Genomic DNA, 27,266 nt, shown 5'->3' on the forward strand with positions numbered 1-27,266 from the left:
CTGAGCCTAATGTCCACAATCGTTCAGTTTCCACATTAGCAACCGCCCGATTCTGATCTCCCCGATATAATCGGTTTTGATTGGCGACATAGTTTAGATATGTACATAGGAACACAGAGAACTGGTCTCTCTCACAACTGTAATTATATATTGTATCGATTTTCATGACATGTGGTAGAATTGAATGCTTAAACAACACATAGATCACTAGATAGGTAAATGGCGACATTTCAATCAGATACCGGCGCTGTTTGATAAGATAATTGACTCGCGAAACCACTCAGCGTGCATAGCGCGTGTCAAATGTTTTAGAAAATAGCCATTCCGAATTAGTTAAATACATCAATATGAAATCATTAGACCTATTATCTAAGCGTTAAAATGTTTCGTGCTATATATAGTACATTTGTAGTACAATGAGGCCTCACGTCATTCTCAGTGGAAGATTTTTCTGTTTCACGTAAACCCTTTCTCACAGACACGCGCTATAATGAATTCACAATCCACGTTCTATGTACATATATGGACCATATAGGTCGGGAAACCCTACCAAGTCCCTCCCCGTGGCCCTTCTGGCCCCGGGCTCACCAAGGTTCTTTAACCTAAGGGAATTCCTTGAGTTGAAATCGTCCATAGGAAAGCAGAATTTGAGGAAATCATTTAGAATTCCATAATGCTTTCCTGCGGAAAATCTTAAGTTAAAAAGATTCTTTAAGTTAAGTAATATTGATGAAACTGGCACCCGGTAACTGGAACTTGACATTTGGCGCAATACAACGTCATAATCAAAATTACATAACATACAAGCAGTTTTTTTGGTCGAGATCGATTTCTCGGGCAACATATCTCGTTCTCGACAGATGTTTAAAAGGTGATTAAGCTAATCACAGTTTAACAACAATTTTAAAATCCTGATAAAATCATTTCTGGTAAAACTAACTTGACAAACCATAACATTCCTCAGTCTCTCCCTGTCTGCCTATTTTAAGGAATATACACACTCATGTTTTAAAGTAAGGGAGAAATGAGATTTTCACTAATCAAGTAATTAAGCTAATCGACTTTTGAACAAATGGGCCCAGGCCGCAGTTTCTCACCAATTCTTCGTAAGTTAAATATCTTTAACCACTTTTCCATAAGAAAACATTCAATGTATTAAAGGGCCATTCCTTTGTTTGAATAAAATTTAGGTGGTCAAAACTAAACTTACTGAAAATTACTAGTATGTATTTTTTCCAAGTAGTGAAAGTTGTAATCTTTACATTAATACGACAGTTTTACTCTCAAGATAAACCGAAGTTCTTCGAGTATTAAATCCTGAAAATTCTTAATTCGACCCGAGTATCACTGATTACCGAAAGATAAACGGTATTTGTATACGATACGCCTTTTTTCTTGTACATTTCGGTGTTTATTTCATCACTTATAGACACAAACAATCATATAATCATCGTTCGGACATATATTTCATCAATAGAAATTGTGCATTTTTCTAATGTCTGATCGAAGGAATGTCCCTTCAACTAAGGAACCTCTCTTAGTTAAGGATACTTTCCTTTAATACTGTAATGCTTTATCCTAAGGGGTTTCCTTTTAAGTCACAATAGACAACCTCCATTGATACACATAAAGTTATGTCATTAGGACGTCACATTATGACATCACAATTGGCTGTCCAGATGTTTGGTCCCATAGTTCACCCAGCTTAGTTTTTAAAAACCTGTTTGCCAAAACCACTAAGTGACAGGATTATTGAGTACAAGTTGTAACAACATTATCAACGCCTATTCCTCAGTATACTGTAAACGTACATATATTGACGGTAATCTTATTTTAGAGATTTTCGCGCGTGGAAACCTTCCGCTAAAGCATGCTTGTGCTAATCGAACTTTCTGTCATTGTTTTCTGTGGCAAGCACTATTAGTGCGCTAATTTATGATTGCGCGAATGTGTTAAAATTCTGTTATCCGCTAAATTCTGAGTACGCTAAATTTGGTACGTTTATAGTATATCAAAACTACAAACATTAACACTATAACAACATAAAAAATAACTCTGTGGATCTTCTTGCAAAAAAGGTCATTTCTTTTTTAATGTCATATCATACACATCAGCAGTCTGAATGGTTTCAAAATTCGAATGAGGTTTATCCCGAAATCCTGATCTGTCGACACAATACAATAATGATATTTTTCGATGAGTTCTCCAAGCATGTTAACACAATTTTGAGAGATGTAGCTGTGATGTCGTAACTCAAGACAACAGATTTTTTTTTATAACAGACGTCGTCAGAGCTACGAAAGGCTAAGGGTCCCATTCTCGCCAATGTGATAAGTCTTTGGATGCTGAAATAGTCCCAGGACATAACTGCTTCAGTATAACTTGGCAAAAATAGTTCCCTCAGCCAATATAGGGTACGATATATTGTAAACATTAAATACATTGATAGATTACCTAGACGTGACGTAATTTATACATTTTCAATTTATATTTCCGGACATGACGGGCATCTCGCATGAATTACCATAAACCGTAAAATTGATATGATATGACAACTTAGGGTAGTTGGGGACAGGCTGTACAGTCAAACATGCTGATGAATGTTTGAACTTTTATGTACAGAAATTAAAACATTAATGCATTTTAGAGAAAAGGAAAAACAAAACAAACAAAAAGAGAGAAAAAATGATAAATAGATAACTCCGGTTGCTACACTAGATCATATGGGGCCAATTCATACCCGGCCGAGGTGTTAGCTAAAGGCCGGGTATGAAAAATGGACAACGATGGCCATGTACTACATGTCTTTATTCATGTGTTAGATGCTCGCTCTGGCTAGTCGACCTGTTGTCATTACCATGTTTATTAACTTTACGGATGTCGTCGTTTACCCTTCCGTGACTACATGATCTTTGTTCTTTTCAAGGGAAACCTTGTTAATCTATCTTTCGTTCATGTTTTCTCCCCTTTGTAAAGATGTATCTATTTTGAGTGGTACATTTGTACTTTCGGTTTCGTTTCACGCCGAAATGTTGTTTTTATTATCGTGACGACGATAGATGATCACCGATGGCTCTTTGCAGATTCAATGTATATATATAGTCAACATAGCGACAATAACCAAACCAAACAGGATGATTTACTGGTGTGTCAACAATTTAGCAAGTCAGGGGTTTTGACACACCAGCTAGACCTACAACGTTGTAGAAACTGATAGGAGTATATAAATGTCATATATCTCAATCGTTCCGAACGACATGCAAAGGCATACACTATGTAATAAAGATATCGTAGCTCCTGGTGACTCTGAAACCCTAGCATTCACACTGCAAGGGAACGAAATATCTGGTCATATCACACGTGTAATAGCCTTATAGATTATGTATGTGTATACATACTATATAGTTAGTATCTGACGTCACAGTTGTATCATAGTGTATAATTCTATATTTAGAATTCGTTCAGGCTACTTATTTCTATAACGATTATCTGTTAAACATCGCCAATGCCACTGTTTCGTAACGTGAATGCTTATCTCTAACTCGTGACCTCTGACCTTTCACAAGTTAGCAGCGAAAACAGACAACATGTCGGTCCTCATCGTGGTGTGCGCTGCCTTGTTTGTGGCTCCCACTGTCGTTCACGGAAGTATAAATTCTGTCATAACAAAACTGTCTGACCGGATATTCTTTGATCAGAACACCCGGGACAGCACGGGCCACCCGCCTTTTTCTTGGAGCCATGTAAAGGGACTGTATGGCTCCGAGGTCAAACTAAACTTCCATGGGGAGCCGGAAATGGCGCTGATCCGGGAAGCGTTCTCGGTTTATGATAATAACATGTTTGCCACGGCCTGGATTACATCATGTCTGATAGAGACAACATTGTACGGTAAAGGCCCCATGACCATCCCTGGAATGATCGATTCCGCCGTGGACGCCATCGGTAAATTTCACAACCGGAACTACAATTTCACCAACTCCGTCATGACCTTCTGGCCTCAGGTTTTCAACGTAACGACACGGACATTCCAGAGTACTCCCTCTAACTTACTGCAGCTGTTCCAGCTCGCGGACAACGCCCCTGTTAAACTTCTTGAGGACTTGATGAAGATTTTCGGGTTGAAGGATATGGAGCAGGTTGTGGAACATCTTCTCATGGAAAAGTAAGTTGGCATCGAAAGAAAAGGGATTATGGGTGAAGTATTGGTTGTTGACGTCTACTGGTTGATTTGATGGTGTTCAATAATCTGGACTACAAAATACAAAATCTTCAATGCATTGTTTCACCCTTTAATTCAGACCTAAATCAAGCTTGGGGGTATCGCCCTGGGAAATTTTACCAGGGATGTAATATGACAGGAAATGACCGAAAGTCAATACTAGTCAATTTAGTAGATGCGTCAGTAGTAGTCGAAGAGTTATGATGACGCCGCATGCAGTCATTGCTCTATCAGGCATGGGTTAATATGGACGTTAGCTGGAATCTGATTCAAACTGAGATTGGGCATCTTTTGAATTCTATACCCTGAGCAAATTTGTTTGTTTTAATATACGTTGTGTATTTTGTGGTTTCTGAGCGTTATCCATATGCAACATAAATAACTTAAATCATGACGTAATAATGACGCGGTCAAAAGGAAATAGGATTCGTATGATCTGATGTTAAGGTCATCCATCTGTACGGGTTGTAATGCATCACATTGCGATAAAGTGATCAAGGTCATTTACCAGAAGAGCTTTCTGAAAACCATGATCACTGTAAATGGCTGGGTCGATGTGTAAAGCGTTGACGATACGTAGTTCAACATGGCGTATAATGACGTCATACCAATTGGAGTATTTGACTGTCTTGCTATATATAATGTGGTATTTGTTTAAACAAGGCATGTCTTGTCAAATAGTGACGAGTGTCGTGGTTCTACACATTTCTGTTGCTGATAAATGTTATAAAGACTGCAGTAGTACAGATGCATTCTATCGCTCGTATTAATTAACGTTAATTTAGGAAGACATTTTCCCATGATGCTTTGCACATCTACAAATGTAAAATCATCCATTTATCAAACGTTCAAACTAAGATTTGGCTGGTTATTAACTTATTAGCATGACTGTTTAAACCGGTAACAGATTTACAATTGAGTATGATGAGTTACATTCATCAATTTCAGGGAAATGTTTGCTCGCGCTTTCCATATCCCTCCCGACTTCGACGATACATTTGTAAACCTTGGATTGGGAGCCTTGCTCAGACATGCGCAGGAACAATATCCACATTCATGGAAGCAATGGCAGATACAAAACTCCAATATTTCGTCAGCACTGCACGCGCTCCGGAAATATGCCTATCGACCGTCCTCATCTAACCGGGATATAAACACAATTGACACAAGAAGTTATTTATATATGAGATCTTTCCTTGACGACCATCACTACGAGGACCTCGCATTGGTCACCACTTGGGTGGGTATTGTAGTAAGAGTACCGAGATTTTAAAGAGGATATAGAGTCCAAATTTGATAATGTTATATTAGGTCGCAGATTCAATGAGGAAAGCATATCCCTGAAATTTCGGTTTAAATTTGCCTCTGTTTACTTTGTAACTGCACTGAAGTGTTGTGTTGTACGATAGATTGTAATAATTTAACTTTTTTTCTCTAGTAACCATTTCAAGACTTTTGTCCCCAGGCCCAGAACACACGCGAGGCTACGGAGAATGACAAAAAGGGCGTGGCTATGCCTTTTGCCGTCAACAACGTTGACGTCACAGTCGCCGCTAACACTATTTATGGTCTCACGTCCGGGCTTCTGTCCAATATTATTGACGACCTGGAATTTGACGCCGACCTACAGGTTTGTGTTTTTTTCCCGTCTATGTATCATTATTGACAGGATTAAATTGTGTCATTGATTAAAAATGAGTTTCCGCGTTCATAAGACAGAGATTTTTTTGATGGAATGCTTGTTTGAAAGGTTTATTGATTAAAAAGATATATATATAATACTAATCATTAGTTAATATATTATAACCTTATTTTTGGGAAATCGTCACTCAGTAGTACGCTATACGCAATGTCACATGATCGTTTTGGCCGAGTCAGATTACAGGCGGAGTAGACGTATTTTTATGGGTAGGAATTCTGTTACCGACTCCATCTTTATGACGATTTACATTGTACAATCTTCCGAATAAGTGCTTTGTCGCTGTGTTTTATAATCAACAGTGAATTAACCTGAACACCTCGCCATTATTACTATACTTTTATATTCTATAGAGAATATACCTGAACACCTCGTCACTTATTGCCCACGAGCTGACTTTCAACTTCTCCTCGAGGCCTGACCTTGCACTTACGTATTATCCGTCAGCACACGAATGCTACTGGTTCGTGGCTCGAACTCTGTCGCTAATGCAAAGATACCTTTTTAACAACAACCAGACGGATTCACTTCCGTTTCCGGTGAGTGACACAAACATGCGCAAAAGGTACGTGTTTCCAGACAAGCTTTGGCAATGCTATGTTTTCCACATTTTTTTCCACATTTTTTTCTATGAAATATTTTTAATTCAAAGCAAATATCGACATAATTAGAGATACAGTATATGATAAAATCGGAAGAAACTCTCCATTTTAGGTGATGAATGAGGTCAAAATCATGTTTACAAATGCTCTGCAATGGGCGGTAACTCCGACACTCATGAAGACTGCTAAGGATGATTTTGAAGGTCGCATATACTGGGACAATTTCCTTGGGGACGGGGATACCAACTCTGACAACTCGTCTGTGGTACGTGTGTTTGGTTTCATACTTTTTTATTTACTGTTGACGTGCGTAACTTCAATAATCATGTAGGAAACGATCAATTTGTCAACACTGACATTTTAAAACATAATTTCCTTTATATATTGTTTGTAACCGTTTATCTTGCGTACATTTTGTATATCGGTATAAATCTTGACTTTTTGTATTATCATGTGTGTAACCCTTGACCTTTTATCATGACCTAGCGTGTGATTCATGTTAACCTTGACATGATGTACAGTCCAATGTATTATCTGTGTTAACTCTGACCTTGAAGACTGCCTAAGTTAACGTTAGCATAGCGCAATATTTGTGTTAACCTTACCTAGCGCAGCTTCTGTGCTAACCTCGACATTGTACAACATGTGTGTTAACTGCCGACTGCCTGTGTTAACCTTGACCTTGCCGACTACCTGTGTTAACCTTGACCTTGCAGACTACCTGTGTTAACCTTGACCTTGCCGACTGCCTGTGTTAACCTTTACCTTGCAGGCTTAATGTGTTAACCTTGACCTGACGCATCAGTTGTGTTAACATTGGCTTATCAGTGTCCCCTATTAACGTCTGTGTTTCCCTTTGACCTTGTGTTTCCCCAGGTCCGTGCAGAGGACAGAATATTCACCACTGCAATGGCGGTAAACACTTTGCTGGATATATGGACCGTGTACAACCAGACGTCTTACCAACTGGAGTGGTTGCCAAGTAACTATTCTTAACGGACCGAGTACACTGCTTCGCTACATGTCTTTTCGTGATATCCTATACATATCGTTCTTACTATAACTTAACATATATTAAATATATAAGTATCATTCCATTTGATATAATTTATGATATTACCAAAGTCTTTCGCATATATATACTTCATAAACCAAACTAAAACCATCATGCTTGCTTAGTTTTATTTCTATTATGATTGATAACGACCATCTCGTGTTGTCGTGACGGCGTCTTGTCGCTTTGGCGCGTTCTCAAACCGTGACATCTCGAAATTTAACAGTTAAAATGTCGTCTTGTCGCGTTTTCAAACCAAGACAAGACGCCATTATGACATTTTGAACAAGCCAATTAGCGGACATAGCATGTCGTGTTGGTGCGGTTAAATGGCGTGTTGACAGGCAATCATTTTCAATTTTGACATTTGAAGTTTGTTTTTCGCTAATTCTCAAAAAGTATTTCATAGATATTTCCCGAATTTCATAAGTAGGTTGCTCTGGTATGAGTTTGAGATTGTATCTTTATTCCTCAAAGAGATCTTGATGGATCTTTCAGACTTCATAATATTATACAGCTTCTTCTTGTTTTCAAAAGATCAAGAGGAAGAAGGGAAACTAGAGAAAAAACAGTCTTGTAGAGATTTAATAAAGGTCATGCGATGTTGGGCGCCAAGATCTCTCTGGGATCTCTTACTTTTCATTTTCCGCTATTGGGACGAAAAATGGGATTAATAATTTCGATACGAAAAAACAAATTGTCACACCATAGCCACCATATTAAATATTAAAGTAACTGTATATAAGTTGTTTTGAAGGTGTGATCCCCAATGGTTAAACAATAATACATCTATATTTGTATATGTACTACTTTGGTTACAATTTGTAGGTGTGACACCTCAATTTAACGACACTATCCGGAGAGCAGTGGCATGGCTAACGGATTTCTCCACCGGCTCCACATACAAACCCTGGAACACGTTCTTCTCCGGCTCTGGCAAGAGTTTAAGGGTCAGTCGTACATTGCACGTGGTTACTGTACAGAAAGGAGGGCGATATAACAGTTTTAAACCTGAAAATTCAGTTGCAGTCAAACCTGTCTATTAAGGCCACTCACGGGGCAGATAAAAGTGACATTGAAAGACAGATGATCTTTATATAGATTTACATAGTCAGTCAAACCTGTCTATAAAGGTCACTCACGAGGCAGATAAAAGTCAAATTGAAAGGCAGATTATCTTTATATAGATTTATATACTGAGTAGTCAGTCAAACCTGTCTATTAAGGCCAATCAATGGGATAGATAAAAGTGACATTGATAGACTGATGATCTTAGAATTATAGAGTCAAACTCACGAGGACAGGGTATAAATGACCTTCATGTGAAGGTTCCTATACAATACCTCACATAAAATTAGTAACCGAAACATGTGTCTGTTAGATCAATGTTGTCATAGAACTGACCTTTATAGACAGGTTTCTGGTAACTTGGTAGAATGAAGACATGGGGATGGTGAATGGGGTAGATTGTGCACGGATAAAGTATGTGAATGTGCCACCTGGAAGAAGTTGAACATACTCTGAAAGATATAAAAATCATTGATCCATCTCACTCTTCCATAGAATTCATACCCAGTTTCATTTAGGAAAAAGTGTGTCCACAAGCAATCCTTTACAGGCAGACGACTTTCAGAGCAAGCTTCTTAGTGTCTTTCATACTTGGATATTGGTATTTCGTATATTGCTCGAACATTTTTGCTGCATGTGGTCTTTATAGACAAGTTTAAGTATTTAGAATTTGTCGTTATTGACAGGGTTTTCTGTATAAACATCGTAACAACATCTGAAACATCAAAGTGTTCAAGCACACAACTTTATACACCTTTGGTTCTCAAAGATGATGAAGATATAATGTCCACAGAATATGATGACGATAATATCCACAGAATATGATGACGATATAATGTCCGCAGAATATGATGACGATATAATGTCCACAGAATATGATGACGATATAATGTCCACAGAATATGATGACGATAATGTCCACGGAATATCATGACGATATACTTTTTTTTTTAGTAATGTCCACAGAATATCAGGACAGTAATGTCTACGTAAGATTGATTTTTATGATTTCAAGAGAATGTTATAGAAAAAAGTGTTGTTGCCATTCCCGGTCTCGTCCCTTTTTATTTATTTATTTATTTATTTATTTATTTAAATCTGGAAATAACAGTGTCATTTTCCCCTGTGTTTATATAAATGAGTAGAATAGTTTTGTTGTATATTACAGAGTATGCCGTTTTGGTACCCTGCCAACAGAATTGAATTCATGAATGGAACTGCTATAGACCCATCAGTATTCCCTCATGGCGTCGAGTTCCTCATAGGAATGTCTGGATACGTTTCAACTGATAAATACAACGATATGTTGAAAGTTCCACATTTCGGGAAAATGACACCCATGGGCTTCCCCGGATATAACGATCCCACACAACCTCACGGATTTTTCCCGTTCTGGTCGTCGGACTCATATACTTACGCTGCCACTCTATTGGCGCTATCTAAATATACCAACATCAAACAGTGATAAAGATGTATTAGGGACTCGCCTGTTGGTTTTGTTATTAAATCAGAACAGAGAAAAATGTTCTTCTTTACAAATGGAATGCATTTAGGTGAACCAGCCTGGTTTATTTGCGAAAATAAAATACAATAAAAGTAATGATGTGGTCATATAAGGATGCTGTACGTCCTTATTGTCACTTGTTAAAATGACAAGACACAATAAAAAATCAGGCATCATAAGTCGAAGTTGTAACATGGCTTAGCACGTGCTTTCACTCAATGCCCTACACACGAAGAACGACAACTCCTATCTAATAACTAAAATATTTGTACAATTCACAATGCGCAAACTTGTTCTAAATCTACTGTTACTTATACAAAACACAACCATAACAATTTTGTGGTAATACATAAAATTCAGATACACTGTAGTTCTATTTCAGTGTATTATGATAACAGTTAGTTGGTTTGGTTTGGTTTATTTTGTTTAACCTCCTATTAACAGCTAAGGTCATTTAAGGACGGCCTCCCGTGCGTGCGACATGCATGCGTGTGGGGAGTGTGTATGTGTGTTTTGGGAGGCTGCGGTATGTTCGTGTTAAGTCTCCTTGTGATAGGCCGGAACTTTTGCCGATTTATTGTGCTACCTCACTGAAGCATACTGCCGAAGACACCCAGCAGCACACCCCACCCGGTCACATTATACTGACAACGGGCGAACCAGTCGTCCCACTCCTAATATGCTGAGCGCTAAGCAGGAGCAGCAACTACCATTTTTAAAGACTCTGGTATATCTCGGCTAGGGGACATAACTCAAAGCCTTCCTCACAGGGCCGAACGCTCAACTAAAGGCCAAAAGTGAGGCATTATCAAGGGAGACATTAGGAAGAAGAAAGCTGTTCAGAAAGAGAAAAGATAAGATCCCAAATTTAGTCGCCTCTTACGATCATGCAATGGGGGCAGCAGGTACCATTCTTACAGTTAGTAAATATACGCTTGTACATGGACGCTTTCACATGTTAGGACATGGACGCTTTCACATGTTAGGACATGGACGCTTTCACATGTTAGTACATGGACGCTTTCACATGTTAGTACATGGGCGCTTTCACATGTTAGTACATGGACGCTTTCACATGTTAGTACATGTACGCTCACGCTGTGTACAATATTTCGTTCGGGTACAGAACTTGACATGATATAACATGGGACAGTTAGTATTACTTACAAAAAGGTTTCAGTAAATCTGAATCTTTAATTCTTAATATCCCTCGGGACTGTCTGGGAGGGGGTATACTAGCTTCGGTTCGTTTACCGTTTTCAGTGCTCCACTAGACGACTTCATTATTTTTAACGGATTTTGATCAAACTTCATACATTGGCCATGTATGAGATTACATGGAACAAGGTCGTGTTTCAAGGTGCAAAGGTCAATGACAAGGTCACTAACTATCTATGAAAAAAACCATCTTGTAAGTTCTCTGTTGAGTTCATTATTGAATGCATTTGATCAAACGCCAAATATTGGACGCTTTCGATTTGTTGTTGTGTGAGTGTAACAGGAGAGGGAGACGCGACGACGAGACCGGGACTCGATCCCGTGACCCCCGAGCTCTAGACGGACGCTCTAATCATTTGAACTACATGTACTGGCCACCGGCGTTCAGCTCAGCCCGCTACTCCTCTCTACTTCAACAAAGTCTTCGATCCCGACACAGACGTGCCCTATATGATTTAATTGGGCGCAGAATGTAACAGGAGAAGAAAATGCAACAACCACATCGGGACTCGAACTCATGACCTCTGAACTTTTAGACTCTAACTATTTGAGTTGCATGGCCTCTGGCGTTCACCCTAGTCCAGTTCCGTTACAAAAGCTTCTATCTTTTCAAACATGCAGATGGACCTCTATCGCCTAATGAAAGAACCCAACTTTTCCTTCAATTACACATAATGATACAAAATCTTGATATTGACCGTGTCGATTGGATGTATACCCGGTAGAGCCACTCTTCAATACAAGTCGCTTATCTCGATCTTTACCTACCACGTAGAAAGTAGAGAGAGTCATAACTAACCTGTAAGATTGTCCATTTCTTGATAGTGGCGACTATAGGCTTCCCAGTTAAACTTTCTAAGCGTCCCATGCCTCAGTTGATTTGACATTCAAAGACTTATTCCCATTATCACGATTTCCGTGACTGATGTCGACCTATGACGAAAAGACTAACAAACCGGGGTTTTTAGCAGGTTAGAAAAATAAAAACAAAACAAAAAAATTAAGACAATGGGAAATTTTTATGATTGACATCATGATATCATAAGGAAAAAAATAGTCTACTCCATGGCTACACTAAATCAACCGTGGGTATCCGAAGATGCTGTGCGATATGACGTTTCGAATTAGCTTATATGGTCACTACCCTGGCTCTAGTTGTGAGGGTGTGGGTATAAACCCGTAAAAGACGCGCTTGCCCTCCTTGAACACCTGGTCGGGTTTTTTTTTACGTGCATGAAATATGTTTGGTCCTCGTTTTGTCGATTTTCTGTATCGTTTGTATTTCGGTACTATCATGTTTAGACCACTTAAAACAGATTATAAATTATTAACCCACCACATACTACAGTTAGGTGTCATGTGTGTAGTTATATAGGACTATGTACATGTATTGTATTGGTACGTTTTTAATTGTTATTTATAGGTGTAGTTGAATTCACATATTTTATTTGATTACATTTTTAACACTTCAACACATCCATGGAAAAACAGCCTATAGATAGATCTTTGGTGGATTCAATTAAAAATAAAAAAAAAAAAAATAAAAGTCTGAAACAAAATGTAATTTGAACTTTGAACACCATCCCCTTCCTCCTCCCAAAGCAACAAATCGTCATTTTGGGTATTTAATCAAATATTGACGCCGTCGAATTTATTTCAACATTTCTGACATCCGACACTGTTGTTTACTGGTTGGAGGTTATCGGGTACACTTCGGCTTCACGTCTGGCTGCGCAGTCAACACACACTCTCGCACGTGGAGCTACGTCAGGTAGGTGTGTGACAACAGTCAGATACGTATTGTGTTAAAGTATATAAATATGGTTTTGAAGTAGTCTCACTTGGTCAGACTCTGCAAGATGTAATAAAGTTCTATTTTTAGCGGCAGATATCCAGTCATAAGTGACACCGTCCGTGAAGCACATGGCAGGCCTCCTACTCATCGTTGTAAAATGTTATTTTGTGAATCTTTCATGATTTAGGCCTTATCCATTTCGATTGAATTTATAAACCGAGTCAATGTGTTTATGTTAGATTGTGTATCCACGAGTCTTGGAAAATATTTTTCAAACTGATGTGAAATATTACAGGATATATCTATTTATAGATGTTAAATGTGTCAACATATTGAACTTAAGTTTTGTTTGTTGTTCAAGACGTCATAATACCAGTGACGTCAGGAAGTTGAAAAAGCATACCATCATAAATTCATTAGGCCAATATGTAACTTTGTGAGAAATGAAATTGTCTTTTTTTATTATTATTTTTTTTTACAACTAAAAAAAACACTTCTTACAAGACTTCACCTCATTCTAGATGTTAATTCACTGATTTAATCAAAGCAAACTTCAGAAAGAGATGGGAGACAAAGTAGTTATATATAGGGTTATGATATCCAGCCCACTGTATGCTAAGTCTAATAATTAAGTGGAGTGATTTACTTTGGACACTGCAGGTAAGGAGAAACTGAACTTGTGTAGCCATGGAAACCATTCTTGTCATTGGAAGTGGTGGTCGGGAACATGCGTTGGCATGGAAACTTGCTCAGTCACCTAGTGTGAGGCAGGTCTTTGTCAGTCCAGGAAATGCTGGAACATCAAAGAATGGGAAAATAGATAACACAGGTAAGAACATCACAGGTCATCACAGGTCATCACAAAAATACATTTTACTGAAATGACTTCTTAGATCTTCTTGTAAATTAAATAGTGTTTTCTTTAACCCCTTCATGGCAAACTTTTAACCAGGGCAAAGTTCCTTGGAGGGTCAGGGTTATGGTCATGACCCTCATTAGAAAGTTCATAATTTTAAGGGTCAAGGTCATAATCATGACCCTCGTTCAAAAGTTAACAATTAGGAGGGTCAGGGTGATAATCATGACCTTCATTCAGAGGTTCACATTTAGGAGGGTCAAGGTCATAATTGTGACCCTCATTCAAAAGTTCACAATAAGGAGGGTTAAGGTCATAAGTATGACCTTCATTGAAAAGGTCATAATTAAACCCCCAGACATGTCATTGTTAAGGTATTGACCAAGACCTTCCTGTAAATGTCAAGGTCATCATCATTACATGGTCTTCATTTCAAAGTTCTGGCCTTGAAGAGCTTCAGGCCAAGGCTGTACTCTTTTGGCTTTTATAAAGTTCAAGGCCAATCATTGCCCAAAGCTCTAGACATGCACTGGGATATATAATTTCATCTTAAGGGCATGGCCACATTTAGAATCTAATGTCAAGGTCAGGCTACACTGTATTTCAATTATTAATTTCAAGGTTGATATTTTTTATCTCTGTGATGTTTTCTGATCAGCTGTGATAATTTTAATGTAATGGACTAATGGTAACACATTGTATGTATATATTTATCTATATAATTATCTTACAGCACTTGATGTCAAAGATTTTGGTGCTATTGTTAAGTACTGCAAGGATGAATCGGTTGGCTTGGTGGTGGTCGGCCCAGAGGATCCACTGGCTAATGGTATCAGTGACTACCTTATTGAAGCAGGTATTGATAAGAAATGATATTTTGGGACGATATGGTTGGGGGTGTTATGAAATTAGCCAATTTTGCATTGCTTAAAATGGCGCCCCCTACATTTTTACCATGGCAACAGAACACTCTAAATGTTATATTTTATTGATCAGTATACATTTATCTTCAAATATATACAGGACATTAATGTTTCTTTTGGGGGCAAAATATGGCCCTTACCCTACCTACTCCTTTGAGATAAACAGTTTTTTTGGGTGTGGGTTGGTTGAAAGCACAGGAACAAACACATTATCAACTGCATAATATTTATCATGAACTCAAGTTTCAATGTTGACTTGTTAAAGTAAATATATAGTATACTGACAATTGATTGGCCCTACTAATGACCTTACCTGTTCCTTGGGAGTTATGTAATACATGTGTTGTTGGGAGTTATGTATTACATGTGTTGTTGGGAGTTATGTAATACATGTGTTGTTGGGAGTTATGTAATACATGTATTGTTGGGAGTTATGTAATACATGTGTTGGTCCTTTTGAGATATTTTGTCCTTTGTATATCTATTTGGATATTCATTAATTTGTCTGATCAGGTATTCCATGTTTTGGACCAAGTGCAGCAGCATCTCAGATAGAAGCCAGCAAGAATTTCTCTAAACAGTTTATGTGTCAGAATGGTATCCCCACAGCTCGGAACCAGAGCTTTACAGAGGTGGAGTTGGCTTGTAAACACATCAATCAGTAAGTCATGCTTCACCTTAAACGAGATGTCACATGTCACAGACAGGTTGTCGCATATCACAGACAGGTTGTCACATATCACAGACAGGTTGTCACATATCACAGACAGGTTGTCACATATCACAGACAGGTTGTCACATATCGCAGACAGGTTGTCGCATATAACAGTCAGGTGGTGTCACATACCACAGAGAGGTTGTCGCCTATCACAAACAGATTGTCACATATCACAGACAGGTTGTCACATATCACAGACATGTTGTCACCCATTACAGTCAGATTGTCACATATCACAGTTACGTCACATATCACAGACAGGTTGTCACATATCACAGACAGGTTGTCACATATTACAGACAGGTTGTCACATATACAGACAGGTTGTCACATATCACAGACATGTTGTCACATATTACAGACAGGTTGTCACATATTAAGACAGGTTGTCACATATCACAGACATGTTGTCACATATCATAGAAAGGTTGTCACATATCACAGAGAGGTTGTCACATATCACAGACAGGTTGTCACACCACAGACATGTTGTCAGTGTCACACATTATAGTCAGGTTGTCACATATCACAAACAGGTTGTCACATATACAGACAGGTTGTCACACATCACAGACAGGTTGTCACATATCACAGACATGTTGTCACATATTACAGACAGGTTGTCACATATCACAGACAGGTTGTCACATATCACAGATGGGTTGTCACATACCGCAGATGGGTTGTGACATATCACAGACAGGTTGTCACATATCATAGACAGGTTGTCGCATATTACAGACATGTTGTCACATATCATAGACAGGTTGTCACATATTACAGACAGGTTGTCACATATCATAGACAGGTTGTCACATATCACAGAGAGGTTATCACATATCACAGACAGGTTGTCACACATTATAGACAGGTTGTCACATATCACAGAGAGGTTGTCACATATCACAGACAGGTTGTCACACCACAGACATGTTGTCACTGTCACATATTATAGTCAGGTTGTCACATATCACAGACAGGTTGTCACATATACAGACAGGTTGTCACACATCACAGACAGGTTGTCACATATCACAGACATGTTGTCACATATTACAGACAGGTTGTCACATATCACAGACAGGTTGTCACATATCACAGATGGGTTGTCACATACTGCAGATGGGTTGTGACATATCACAGACAGGTTGTCACATATCATAGACAGGTTGTTGCATATTACAGACATGTTGTCACATATCATAGACAGGTTGTCACATATCACAGAGAGGTTGTCACATATCACAGACAGGTTGTCACATATCACAGACATGTTGTCATGCCACATGTACAGACAGGTTGTCACATATCACAGACAGGTTGTCACATATCACAGACAAGTTGTCACATATCACAGACAGGTTGTCACATATTACAGACAGGTTGTCACATATCACAGACAGGTTGTCACATATCACATATGGGTTGTCACATACCACAGACGGGATGTCACATATCACAAACAGGTTGTCACATATCACAGACAGGTTGTCACACATCACAGACAAGTTGTCACATATCACAGATAGGTTGTCACATATCACAGACAGGTTGTCACATATCACAGACAAGTTGTCACATATCACAGACAGGTTGTCACATATCATAGACAGGTTGTCACATATCACATAGAGGTTGTCACATATCACAGACAGGTTGTCACATATCACAGACAGGTTGTCACACATCATAGACACGTTGTCACATATTACAGACAGGTTGTCACATATCACAGACAGGTTGTCACCTATCACAGGCAGGTTGTCACATATCATAGACAGGTTGTCACATATCACAGACAGGTTGTCACATATCACAGACAGGTTGTCACATATCACAGACAAGTTGTCACATATCACAGACAGGTTGTCACATATAGACAGGTTGTCACATATCACAGACAGGTTGTCACATATCACATTCAGGCTGTCACATTTCACAGACAGGTTGTCATGCCACATGTACAGACAGGTTGTCACACCACAGACATGTTGTCAGTGTCACACATTATAGTCAGGTTGTTGCATATCACAGACAGGTTGTCACATATCACAGACAGGTTGTCACATATTACAGACAGGTTGTCACATATCACAGACAGGTTGTCACATATTACAGACAGGTTGTCACATATCACAGACAGGTTGTCAAATATAACAGTCAGGTTATCACATATTACAGACAGGTTGTCAAATATCAGTCAGGTTGTTATACATAGCAAACCGGTTGTCCGATCAAAGAGGTTGTCACAAATAGCCACCAGATAGGTTGTCATACACCTTAGACAGGTTGTCACCCATACATGTACATGTAGCAGACAACTGCATAATTACAATTGCATATACGTACATGTACTAGTCTAAGAAAAGTATCAATTGAAGATTTTAGATGAGGACTATTGTTTCATTTCATGGATCAAGTTATGAAATAAAAATTTGGTTTGTTATATCCAGTTTATAAAAACAAATCTGCCTAGCAGTGACATACATTATCATATTTGTCTGACAAACCTATAAGGCCATACCTATAGTAATAAGCTCACCCATTCTATTGCAGAAGAAATGTCAACATGCACAATTTTACTGATTTGTATAATAATTAAGCTAACCCCTCTATTTTGTGTCGGAGATTGTGTCTTGGGATTATTGCAGGATAAGTATGGTAAAACATCCTAATTTGTGTTTAAGGTCAACATATCCTGCCCTAGTGGTGAAAGCCAGTGGTCTGGCTGCTGGGAAAGGGGTAGTGGTGGCAGAGTCAAAGGAAATGGCTTGTCAGGCTGTCCGGGAAATGTTACAGGTAATATATTTTATACAACAGAGACAATTATCAGATCCTCCAGAATGCCTGGTTATGACCAACTGGAGATTTAGGTTCAGTTTGGTAGAAATATCCTGAAATTTTGGCTTATCAAAAGAAGGATGATACATGAAATTACTTTTTCAGGCAGGTAATTCTTTTAAAAATCATTGTAGTGATAGTTATATTGATCTGGTAACATTCAAATTCATTTATTGTAAGTAAAAAACAACATTCATTTGTTTATTTAATATGTGCATTTTGAGAAATCTGGCTTTTTTTGCACAGTATACCTGGTGACAGTATGATTTGTCAACTTTTTGGATCAGACTATTGTTCATTACATCATTATATGTTTCAGGGTCATTAACAGTTAGCAAGCAGAAAATGAAGTTAAATTACCAATCAAATGCCCTAATACATCTTAGTGAATTAGAATTGTGTATTTTACTGAACTGTGTGTTAATCATAGAGGTTCAGATCTGTTTAAGATGAATTTTCATGGCTATTGAACAGGAGAAGAAGTTTGGTGTGGCGGGAGAAAGTGTACTGGTGGAGGAAGTATTGGAGGGTGAGGAGGTGTCGGTATGTCGAAACATTCATGCAAGAAGTCAATTCATAGAAATGTGTCTCCTGTACTATTGTTCATTTGCATATTAATGTACCTCGATAACATAAACAATAGATTTTTTTTAAATTGTTAAATCGTCAATTTCACATCAGATAATTTAAATTTTATTTATTAATAGAAAAATCACACGATATTGCTAATGCAAGGAATATGTTATATTGAAATATTCCATATTTTTCAGATACAATTATTATTTGTATAGTTGACATTTATGTTTTAATTATATCATGACATGTTCAGTCTTCCTCTATAACTAGTTATTAAGATTAAAATCTTAAAATTAAGATCAAAATCTTAAAACTTCCAGTGTTTAGCATTCACTGATGGCTCTACAGTTGTGATGATGCCGCCAGCTCAGGATCACAAAGCGCTGAATGAAGGAGACACCGGCCCAAACACCGGCGGCATGGGAGTGGTGTGTCCCTACCCCAAGGTAAACTACCATCACAAACACTTACCAACACGTTTTACAGTAGACAGCCCCACAGGGGAATCACTTTTAATGTGTAATGCCAAAACATTTCAGGAAAAAAGCTGACACAGTCTAAAAACTGCCCTATAAAATGGGATACCCTGCCACTATATATATACACTGTCCTCCAAAAGTCCTGTTACAATTATTACGTAAAATACAGTGAAGTTAATCCCAAAGTCTTAATTACAATTTGTTCGAATCATAACTTCTTAGGATGTTTTTGTTCATGATTTCAAATGTTCATGTTCATTTTTCAACAGTGCATATGTTTTGTTACAATGGAAATTCTCAAAATGCAACAGAACTTTTGGAGGGCAGTGTATATAGGTAAATAGTGATTCAGTCACCCACTGACAGACCATTTCACTGCAATACTGCGAGTCTGCAGTCATCCATATTGTTAATGGTTCGTTAGATATTTTTCCTTATTAAGTCTATGCTGTTACATTTAGTGCCAGCTGGCCTCCTATTGTGATATTCTATTTTTGTTTGCCGGGATTTCTATAAAGACAATGAGCTCTTGTTCTTCAAAAACGTAATGAATTCTAGAAATTTCTATCAATGGTTAGAGCATTATATAGATGGTTAAATTAATTCAGATGAATGTTTGACATTATAAAGGTCTCCAAGGCAGACTTGGACAAGATACAGACAGACATACTGCAGAAAGCTGTAAATGGAATGAGGGAGCGTGGTACACCTTATAAAGGTAGGGATGGAATGAGGGAGTGTGGTACACCTAATAAAGGTAGGGATGGAATGAGGGAGTAGGGTACACCTTATAAAGGTAGGGATGGAATGAGGGAGTTGGGTACACCTTATAAAGGTAGGGATGGAATGAAGGAGTGGGGTACACCTTATAAAGGTAGGGATGGAATGAAGGAGTGGGGTACACCTTATAAAGGTAGGGATGGAATGAGGGAGTGGGGTATACCTTATAAAGGTAGAGATGGAATGAGGGAGTGGGGTACACCTTATAAAGGTAGGGATGGAATGAGGGAGTGGGGTACACCTTATAAAGGTAGGGATGGAATGAGGGAGTGGGGTACACCTTATAAAGGTAGGATGGAATGAGGGAGTGGGGTACACCTTATAAAGGTAGGGATGGAATGAGGGAGTGGGGTACACCTTATAAAGGTAGGGGATGGAATGAGGGAGTGGGGTACACCTTATAAAGGTAGAGATGGAATGAGGGAGTGGGGTACACCTTATAAAGGTAGGGATGGAATGAGGGAGTGGGGTACACCTTATAAAGGTGAGGATGGAATGAGGGAGTGGGGTACACCTTATAAAGGTAGGGATGGAATGAGGGAGTGGGGTACACCTTATAAAGGTAGGGATGGAATGAGGGAGTGGGGTACACCTTATAAAGGTAGGGATGGAATGAGGGAGTGGGGTACACCTTATAAAGGTAGGGATGGGAATGAGGGAGTGGGGTACACCTTATAAAGGTAGAGATGGAATGAGGGAGTGGGGTACACCTTATAAAGGTAGGAATGGAATTTAAGGAGCGGGACCCAGAGGTATGTGGTATGAAATGAGAAAATAAACAAATGTCCTAAAAAGTATTACTCAAAGAAGGATAAAGGAAGTATGCAGGTGTGGAAAAATATCAAATAAGGAATGAGAATCATTACAGAAAATGAAATTAAAAAGAGTGAACACCTTGCAGTTATTTGATAAAATAATAGCAATAGCAATAGCAGTCATCGGTCTTCATATAAGCGTGTCCGCTTCTTGACCACCTGTTTTTATCATTCTATTTACAGTACGCATGTTCAATCATGTATCAAGTATAGTATATTCCTCATTTAAAATATGGTAGTTCAAATTTCCTCAATACAGTCATCAAATATCATTCATAAAAGACGAATTGGAGTTTCATATTTAGACTATTAACACACCATCTGTATCTAGGGTCACAATCTTTATATACATGTATAAACTGTATAAGTAGTAGGTGTTATACAGAATATTTGGCCGGTCATTGTTTAACTAGTACACGTAGCAGGATGGGTGGAACTTGATCTCCTTGTTAGTCCAGTGCTTGTTGAGACTGCTTTTAAATGAGTTGATTGATGGTGAATTGACAACTGACGATGGTAAACTGTTCCAGTCATCAACAACTCTGGCTGGGAATGATTTTTTTCTGATGCTTAGCCTTATGTGTGGTTTTGCCAGTTTCTTATTATGTCCTCTTGTCCTGCCTTCTCCAGTTATTTGTAATATATCCTCTGAAGTCACATCCATTAAGGATTCTGAATACCTGAATCATGTCATATCTTTTCCGCCTGTACTGGAGTGATGGGAGCCCGAGGTGGCGGAGTCTTTCTGGATAAGAGAGATGAGATATATTCCTGACCAGTTTAGTAGCTCTCCTTTGGACATTCTCAATTGCTACAATGTCTTTTTTTAACTGTGGGCTCCAGACTGTAACAGCATATTCAAGTCAGGGTCTTACGAGAGATTTAAACAGGGTTGTTAACATGAATTTATCCAAATTTTCAAATGATCTTTTGATGATGCCTAGCATGCGATTAGCTTTCTTGACACTGGATGCGACTTGTGCACTGAATTTTAGTTTTGCATCAAATAAAACACCCATAAGGGAAGTAACTCCATATAAATGTTTGATGTATGTTTGGTTGAATGTATATTTGTCCTGTAATAATCCTGAAGGCCAACACAAATATTATAGACCTTGATTAAAAGTAGGGAATGAATTTGATAGCCATTGGTTAGCACTATGACTTACCCTAATAAATATCCTCCTGGAGCAGTACTATGGAAAGGACATATGGTATGGTGTCTCCCATCTCCCTATCAGATGTGTTAACATATTTGGCAATGGCATGAGGAGAGAAAAAGTTGTGTTAGTAAATGTCAGTTAGTCAATACTGTATATTTATTAGCCATTAATCATTGTTCTAAAATGTTATATGCCTTATCACTGACACCTTTGATGCTCCTCACAAAAAAAACAACAAACGATATTGTGTTGCTGTAATTCTGTATCTGTAATTGTTGCTTTTTCTATGTAATTTATGTACTCATAATATGCAAAAGGATGAATAAAAAGATTTCAAAACTGAAAAAAAACTCTAAAAAATGACAAATGTTAAATAAAATCGCAACAATATAATGCTGCACTTCTTTTGAGCAGGTGTACTATATGCTGGAATAATGTTGACAGCAGATGGTCCAAAAGTCCTGGAGTTCAACTGTAGGTTTGGGGATCCTGAGGCACAGGTCAGCAAATATTTATTTAAACAAAATATTGAATGTTATATAGAGAAGAGATAAATTAATGACAAAGTGAAACTATTTACAAGTACAGTCGAATCTGTCCAAACGACCATCTCTATTTAGCGACCCTCTGTTCTAAGCGACCATTTCAATTCCTCCTGAGCGTTTTCGCTCTATATTTTAACTCTATTAAGCGACCCTCTGTTTACGCGACCAGCGACCACAATTTTTCGTTCCCGTGATAAAAATAACTCTCCAGTAAGCGACCAGAAGTCTCCAAAATGCCTTACATTACCATTTTCGCCTTAATAACACCCAAGTAGTTTTACTTTTCGTGCAAAAGGACGGGAGATGAGGCGAAGTGACCATCTGAAATTCTGACGATTTTCAGGACCAAGATTTCAGGAATTAAAAAAAATATATATAAATAATTTGAAAGTAATCTCATTAACCAATGAAATATATTTCTCATGTTAAATCGATGTATTTTGCGATGCTGAAAGAATTTCACAAAATACATACAGTGATGAAAAATTAGCACAGTAATAATTATTAAAAACAAAATACACAAAAAAAAAAAAAAAAAATGTTTTGTTTTATTCAATGAGGTGGTTCATTTTTCATATATATTATAAATCATTATTGCCAATTTATAAAGCGAATAAAAAGCTTATGAACATTTATTAAATTTAAGATACCATCTCTATTAAGAGACCACTCTCCATTAAGAGACCGTTTTTCAACTTCCCTTGAGTGGTCGCTTAATACAGATTCGACTGTACATGTATGACAAAGTTTAAGTATGAACTATTTTTTATTTTGGTAATTTCTTTAGAAAATGATTAATATTTTGAGAAGAGCATTTAAAAAAAAAAGTTTATTGTCTGTTGTCTATTTTCTAGGCTATTCTGTTGCTGATGACCTCCGACCTTTTCGACACCTGTCTTGCTTGCACAAATGGCAGCTTGAGTGACCATTGTCCAGTGTTTGACCATCAGAGCTGTGTGACTGGAATAGTACTGGCCAGTGGAGGATACCCAGGGTCCTATAAGAAAGGGATGACCATCACAGGTATATTGTGGGTAATACTGCTATAGTTAAAGAACAGTCATTACTTATAGAGATGTTTCTCTGTTAATTTATTAAATGTATATGTAAGTAGTTTTTTTATAAATATATTACAATAATTGAGCATTATCAATATTTCAATATGTATTGAAAAACATAATTATTTACTTTCAAATATGTGTCCAAATAATGTAAATAAATATTTGTGACATAATTGCAGTAATTATTGAAATACTGTTTATTGAAAATAACAGTTGTAAAATATAAATATTCACATGCACACAGGTTTAGACCGAGCAGAATCACATGGACTGACCGTGTTCCATGCAGGAACTGCTGGAGATGAGGACACGGTTCTGACCAATGGTGGCAGAGTCCTAGCTGTCATGGCAACCAGTCACAACTTCCGTACAGCTTGTAACCTGGCAACCCGAGGAGCTGCCCTGGTGAAATTTGATGGGGCTTACTACAGGAGGGACATAGGGTTCAAGGTGTACGCTAGGTCAGTGTGATTTTTTAACTATCTAATTTATTCAGAGGTTGATGGAAGTTAAAACAGAATTTTGGATGGTAGAGATATCAAATTTAAACTTTTCAGATTTAGACAAGTTTGTGGAATTTGTTAAAATGTATGTAATACCTGATATGAAGAATGCTAGGCATTTTGTGTCTGGTATCTCTGATTAATTAAATGAAATTTGCCAATGTCCATTTAAATTGTTTGTTTTTAGCAAATCATGAACTCATTGTTGCTGGACTTAAAATTGCAAATAAACGAGATGTGCAGTGAATTTAATGTTATAGTATGTAATATATGCATTGATATTATTCAAAAATTTGAATTTGTCTTATTACCTGTGGTATCAATAGTTGCCCCGAAGAGCCTGGAATGACCTATCGGGATTCAGGTGTAAACATTACTGCAGGAAATAGTCTGGTGGAGGCCATCAAGCCTCTTGCATCCATGACCAGTCGGGCTGGCTCTACCGTAAAACTTGGAGGGTTTGGAGCACTGTTTGATATAAAGGAGGCTGGATACACAGACCCAATCCTGGTGGCTGGTACTGACGGTGTTGGTACAAAACTGAAGGTCAGTTGTATGTCAAGGTCAGTGACAATTCAAGGTAACAGACAGTTTAAGGTAATTGGCATTTCAAGGTCATAAACAATTCAAGATCACAAACTATTCAAGGGCATTAACAATTCAAGTTCATTGGGGATTCAAGGTCACTGACAATTTATTTATAGGTTGCCAAGGATTATTAACTGGCTGTCACAGTACTAATGATATTAATAGGGATTGAATTGGTTGCTATGTGACATTTGATATCTTTATTTCTGGTTGCCAAGGATACTGTCTGTCACAGTACTATAGGGAATGACTTTGTTGCTATGTGACATTTAAAATCTTTATTTATAGGTTGCCAAGGATACCGGCTGTTCCAGTACTATAGGGATTGACTTGGTTGCTATGTGACATTTGATATCTTTATTTATAGGTTGCCAAGGATACCGGCTGTCACAGTACTATAGGGATTGACTTGGTTGCTATGTGCGTCAATGACATACTGGCACAGGGGGCGGAACCACTGTTTTTCCTTGACTACTTTGCCACAGGGAGACTGGATGTAAACTTGGCTAAGGATGTGATAGCTGGGATTACAAAGGGCTGTGTGGAAGCTGGCTGTTCTCTCATAGGTATGTATACCTGTGTGGAAGCTGGCTGTTCTCTCATAGGTATGTATACCTGTGTGGAAGCTGGCTGTTCTCTCATAGGTATGTATACCTGTGTGGAAGCTGGCTGTTCTCTCATATGTGTGTGTACCTGTGTAGAAAATATAACAAAACTCAAACTGACTAATGTGAACCCAAAATATTCTTACATACTTTCTCATCAAAGTGTGTTTTCCTTATGTATAGTGCAACTTTTCTTATCTGAACCCTGAGTTCATTCTTAGAAAGAATTTATACACCTCACATCAATAGGACCTAATATAAATGATAAGTATATTCAAATATATTGTCTAATTTGATCACCTAGTACTCTGACACCTTCTCATTTTTAACTGTAGGTAATGTGTCCGCTGTATGATCTGAACGCTGAGTCTTCTGACTATATGCCTCCTGACTCCTGAGTATTAAGACATCTTGTCTAATCTGACCCCTTAATATTCTGGCATCTTGTCTTATTAGACCCTCAAGTATACTGACACCCTCTCTCACTAAGAAAGTGTTTCACCTGTATGGACAGTGTTATCTGTCTAATTTCAGGGCTTTTTGGGGTCGTTGATGGGCCCTATTTCCAATTAAAATGATTCTTTATTTAAGTCAAATCCAAAAATTTGCAGTTTACTCCTGAACATTTTTTCTCAATTCAATAATTTTCTTCCCAAATGATACCAAATGGCTGCATCCCAAAACCGTGAGAAAAAAACCTTAAATTGAATCCTGAGCATTCTGACACCCTGTCTAATCCAATCACTATAGATATTCTCATGTCCAACTGAGCTAAATTTGCCTAAATAGCACCTGCAGATTTAGTCACATTTGACGTGAATAGTATATGTTCTCTCAGACAGGATTTTCGGCCATGTCTAGACCAGTGTCACTTCGATGCCATAAGATAAATGTTAACATGTTTGAGTATACAGTTTGTAATTTTCTCAGATTGTTTCTCTAGGAGGAGAAACTGCCGAGATGCCTGGGATGTATCCAGGCGGAGAGTATGATGTGGCTGGTTTTGCAGTTGGTGCTGTCGAACGAACAAACATCCTACCACGACTAAATGAAATATCAACAGGAGATGTCCTGATTGGTCTGAAATCTAGTGGTATCCATAGCAACGGTTTCAGTCTGGTACGGAAGGTGATAGAGAAAGTTGGAATCAGTCTTGACATGCCATCCCCGTTTGGATCTGGGATAACCATAGGTACAGTGGTACTTGTTTTTATATAACAGTAATGATAGATTCTACCCTGGATAGCACCAAACCAGCATTGTATGCCTACAGAACTTCTGAATCTCATTTTCCCCCAGATTGGTAAAATGATTATTAAACTTTATTCATTTACAATAATTACGAGACAATCTCTACCAACTTATATTAATCACTCTTGTTGGCCTGGGTTAAAGGTGAGGGGTCTCTCTGTGGGGGAAAACTGGATCAGTACCCAGAGAAAACCCACTTGGTTGGGCAGACGACTCCATACCTTTTCATATCTGATTGGGGAAGTGAACCCCAGCTGTCTAGGTGAAAGGCAAGTGTGTTACCACAGTGCCATCTAACCACCACAATGGTTACTTAAATGGCATTTTCTGATAGGTCAAAACAATTGTCCCCTATAAAATCTTCTAGTTCTAGTTTGCATTAGTTCATACCTTGAGGTTT

General features: G+C 38.1%; 2 protein-coding genes across 2 annotated transcripts in view; both read left to right on the plus strand.

Annotated features, from left to right (window-relative positions):
- Window positions 1-3,325: 3,325 nt before the first annotated feature.
- On the plus strand, window positions 3,326-10,341 carry LOC117345236. Its single transcript, XM_033908262.1, has 8 exons — window positions 3,326-4,165; window positions 5,171-5,462; window positions 5,688-5,852; window positions 6,275-6,460; window positions 6,636-6,788; window positions 7,400-7,505; window positions 8,406-8,527; window positions 9,814-10,341. The coding sequence occupies exons 1-8, from the start codon at window positions 3,588-3,590 to the stop codon at window positions 10,108-10,110; spliced, it is 1,899 nt and encodes a 632-aa protein (XP_033764153.1). The 5' UTR covers window positions 3,326-3,587; the 3' UTR covers window positions 10,111-10,341.
- Window positions 10,342-12,899: 2,558 nt separating this feature from the next.
- Window positions 12,900-27,266, plus strand: part of LOC117345237 (trifunctional purine biosynthetic protein adenosine-3-like) — a gene marked incomplete in the record, with an annotated part of 18,422 nt that continues 4,055 nt past the window's right edge. The window contains 14 exon segments of the mRNA XM_033908263.1: window positions 12,900-13,138; window positions 13,823-13,991; window positions 14,752-14,874; window positions 15,455-15,602; window positions 18,347-18,458; window positions 18,975-19,043; window positions 19,397-19,522; window positions 20,186-20,273; window positions 22,728-22,813; window positions 23,713-23,881; window positions 24,164-24,380; window positions 24,749-24,968; window positions 25,378-25,576; window positions 26,559-26,807. Coding sequence (XP_033764154.1) covers window positions 13,850-13,991; window positions 14,752-14,874; window positions 15,455-15,602; window positions 18,347-18,458; window positions 18,975-19,043; window positions 19,397-19,522; window positions 20,186-20,273; window positions 22,728-22,813; window positions 23,713-23,881; window positions 24,164-24,380; window positions 24,749-24,968; window positions 25,378-25,576; window positions 26,559-26,807 — 1,948 coding nt within the window.

The sequence above is a fragment of the Pecten maximus genome, chromosome 16, assembly GCF_902652985.1.
Source record: "Pecten maximus chromosome 16, xPecMax1.1, whole genome shotgun sequence".
In the NCBI taxonomy this organism is placed as follows: domain Eukaryota; kingdom Metazoa; phylum Mollusca; class Bivalvia; order Pectinida; family Pectinidae; genus Pecten; species Pecten maximus.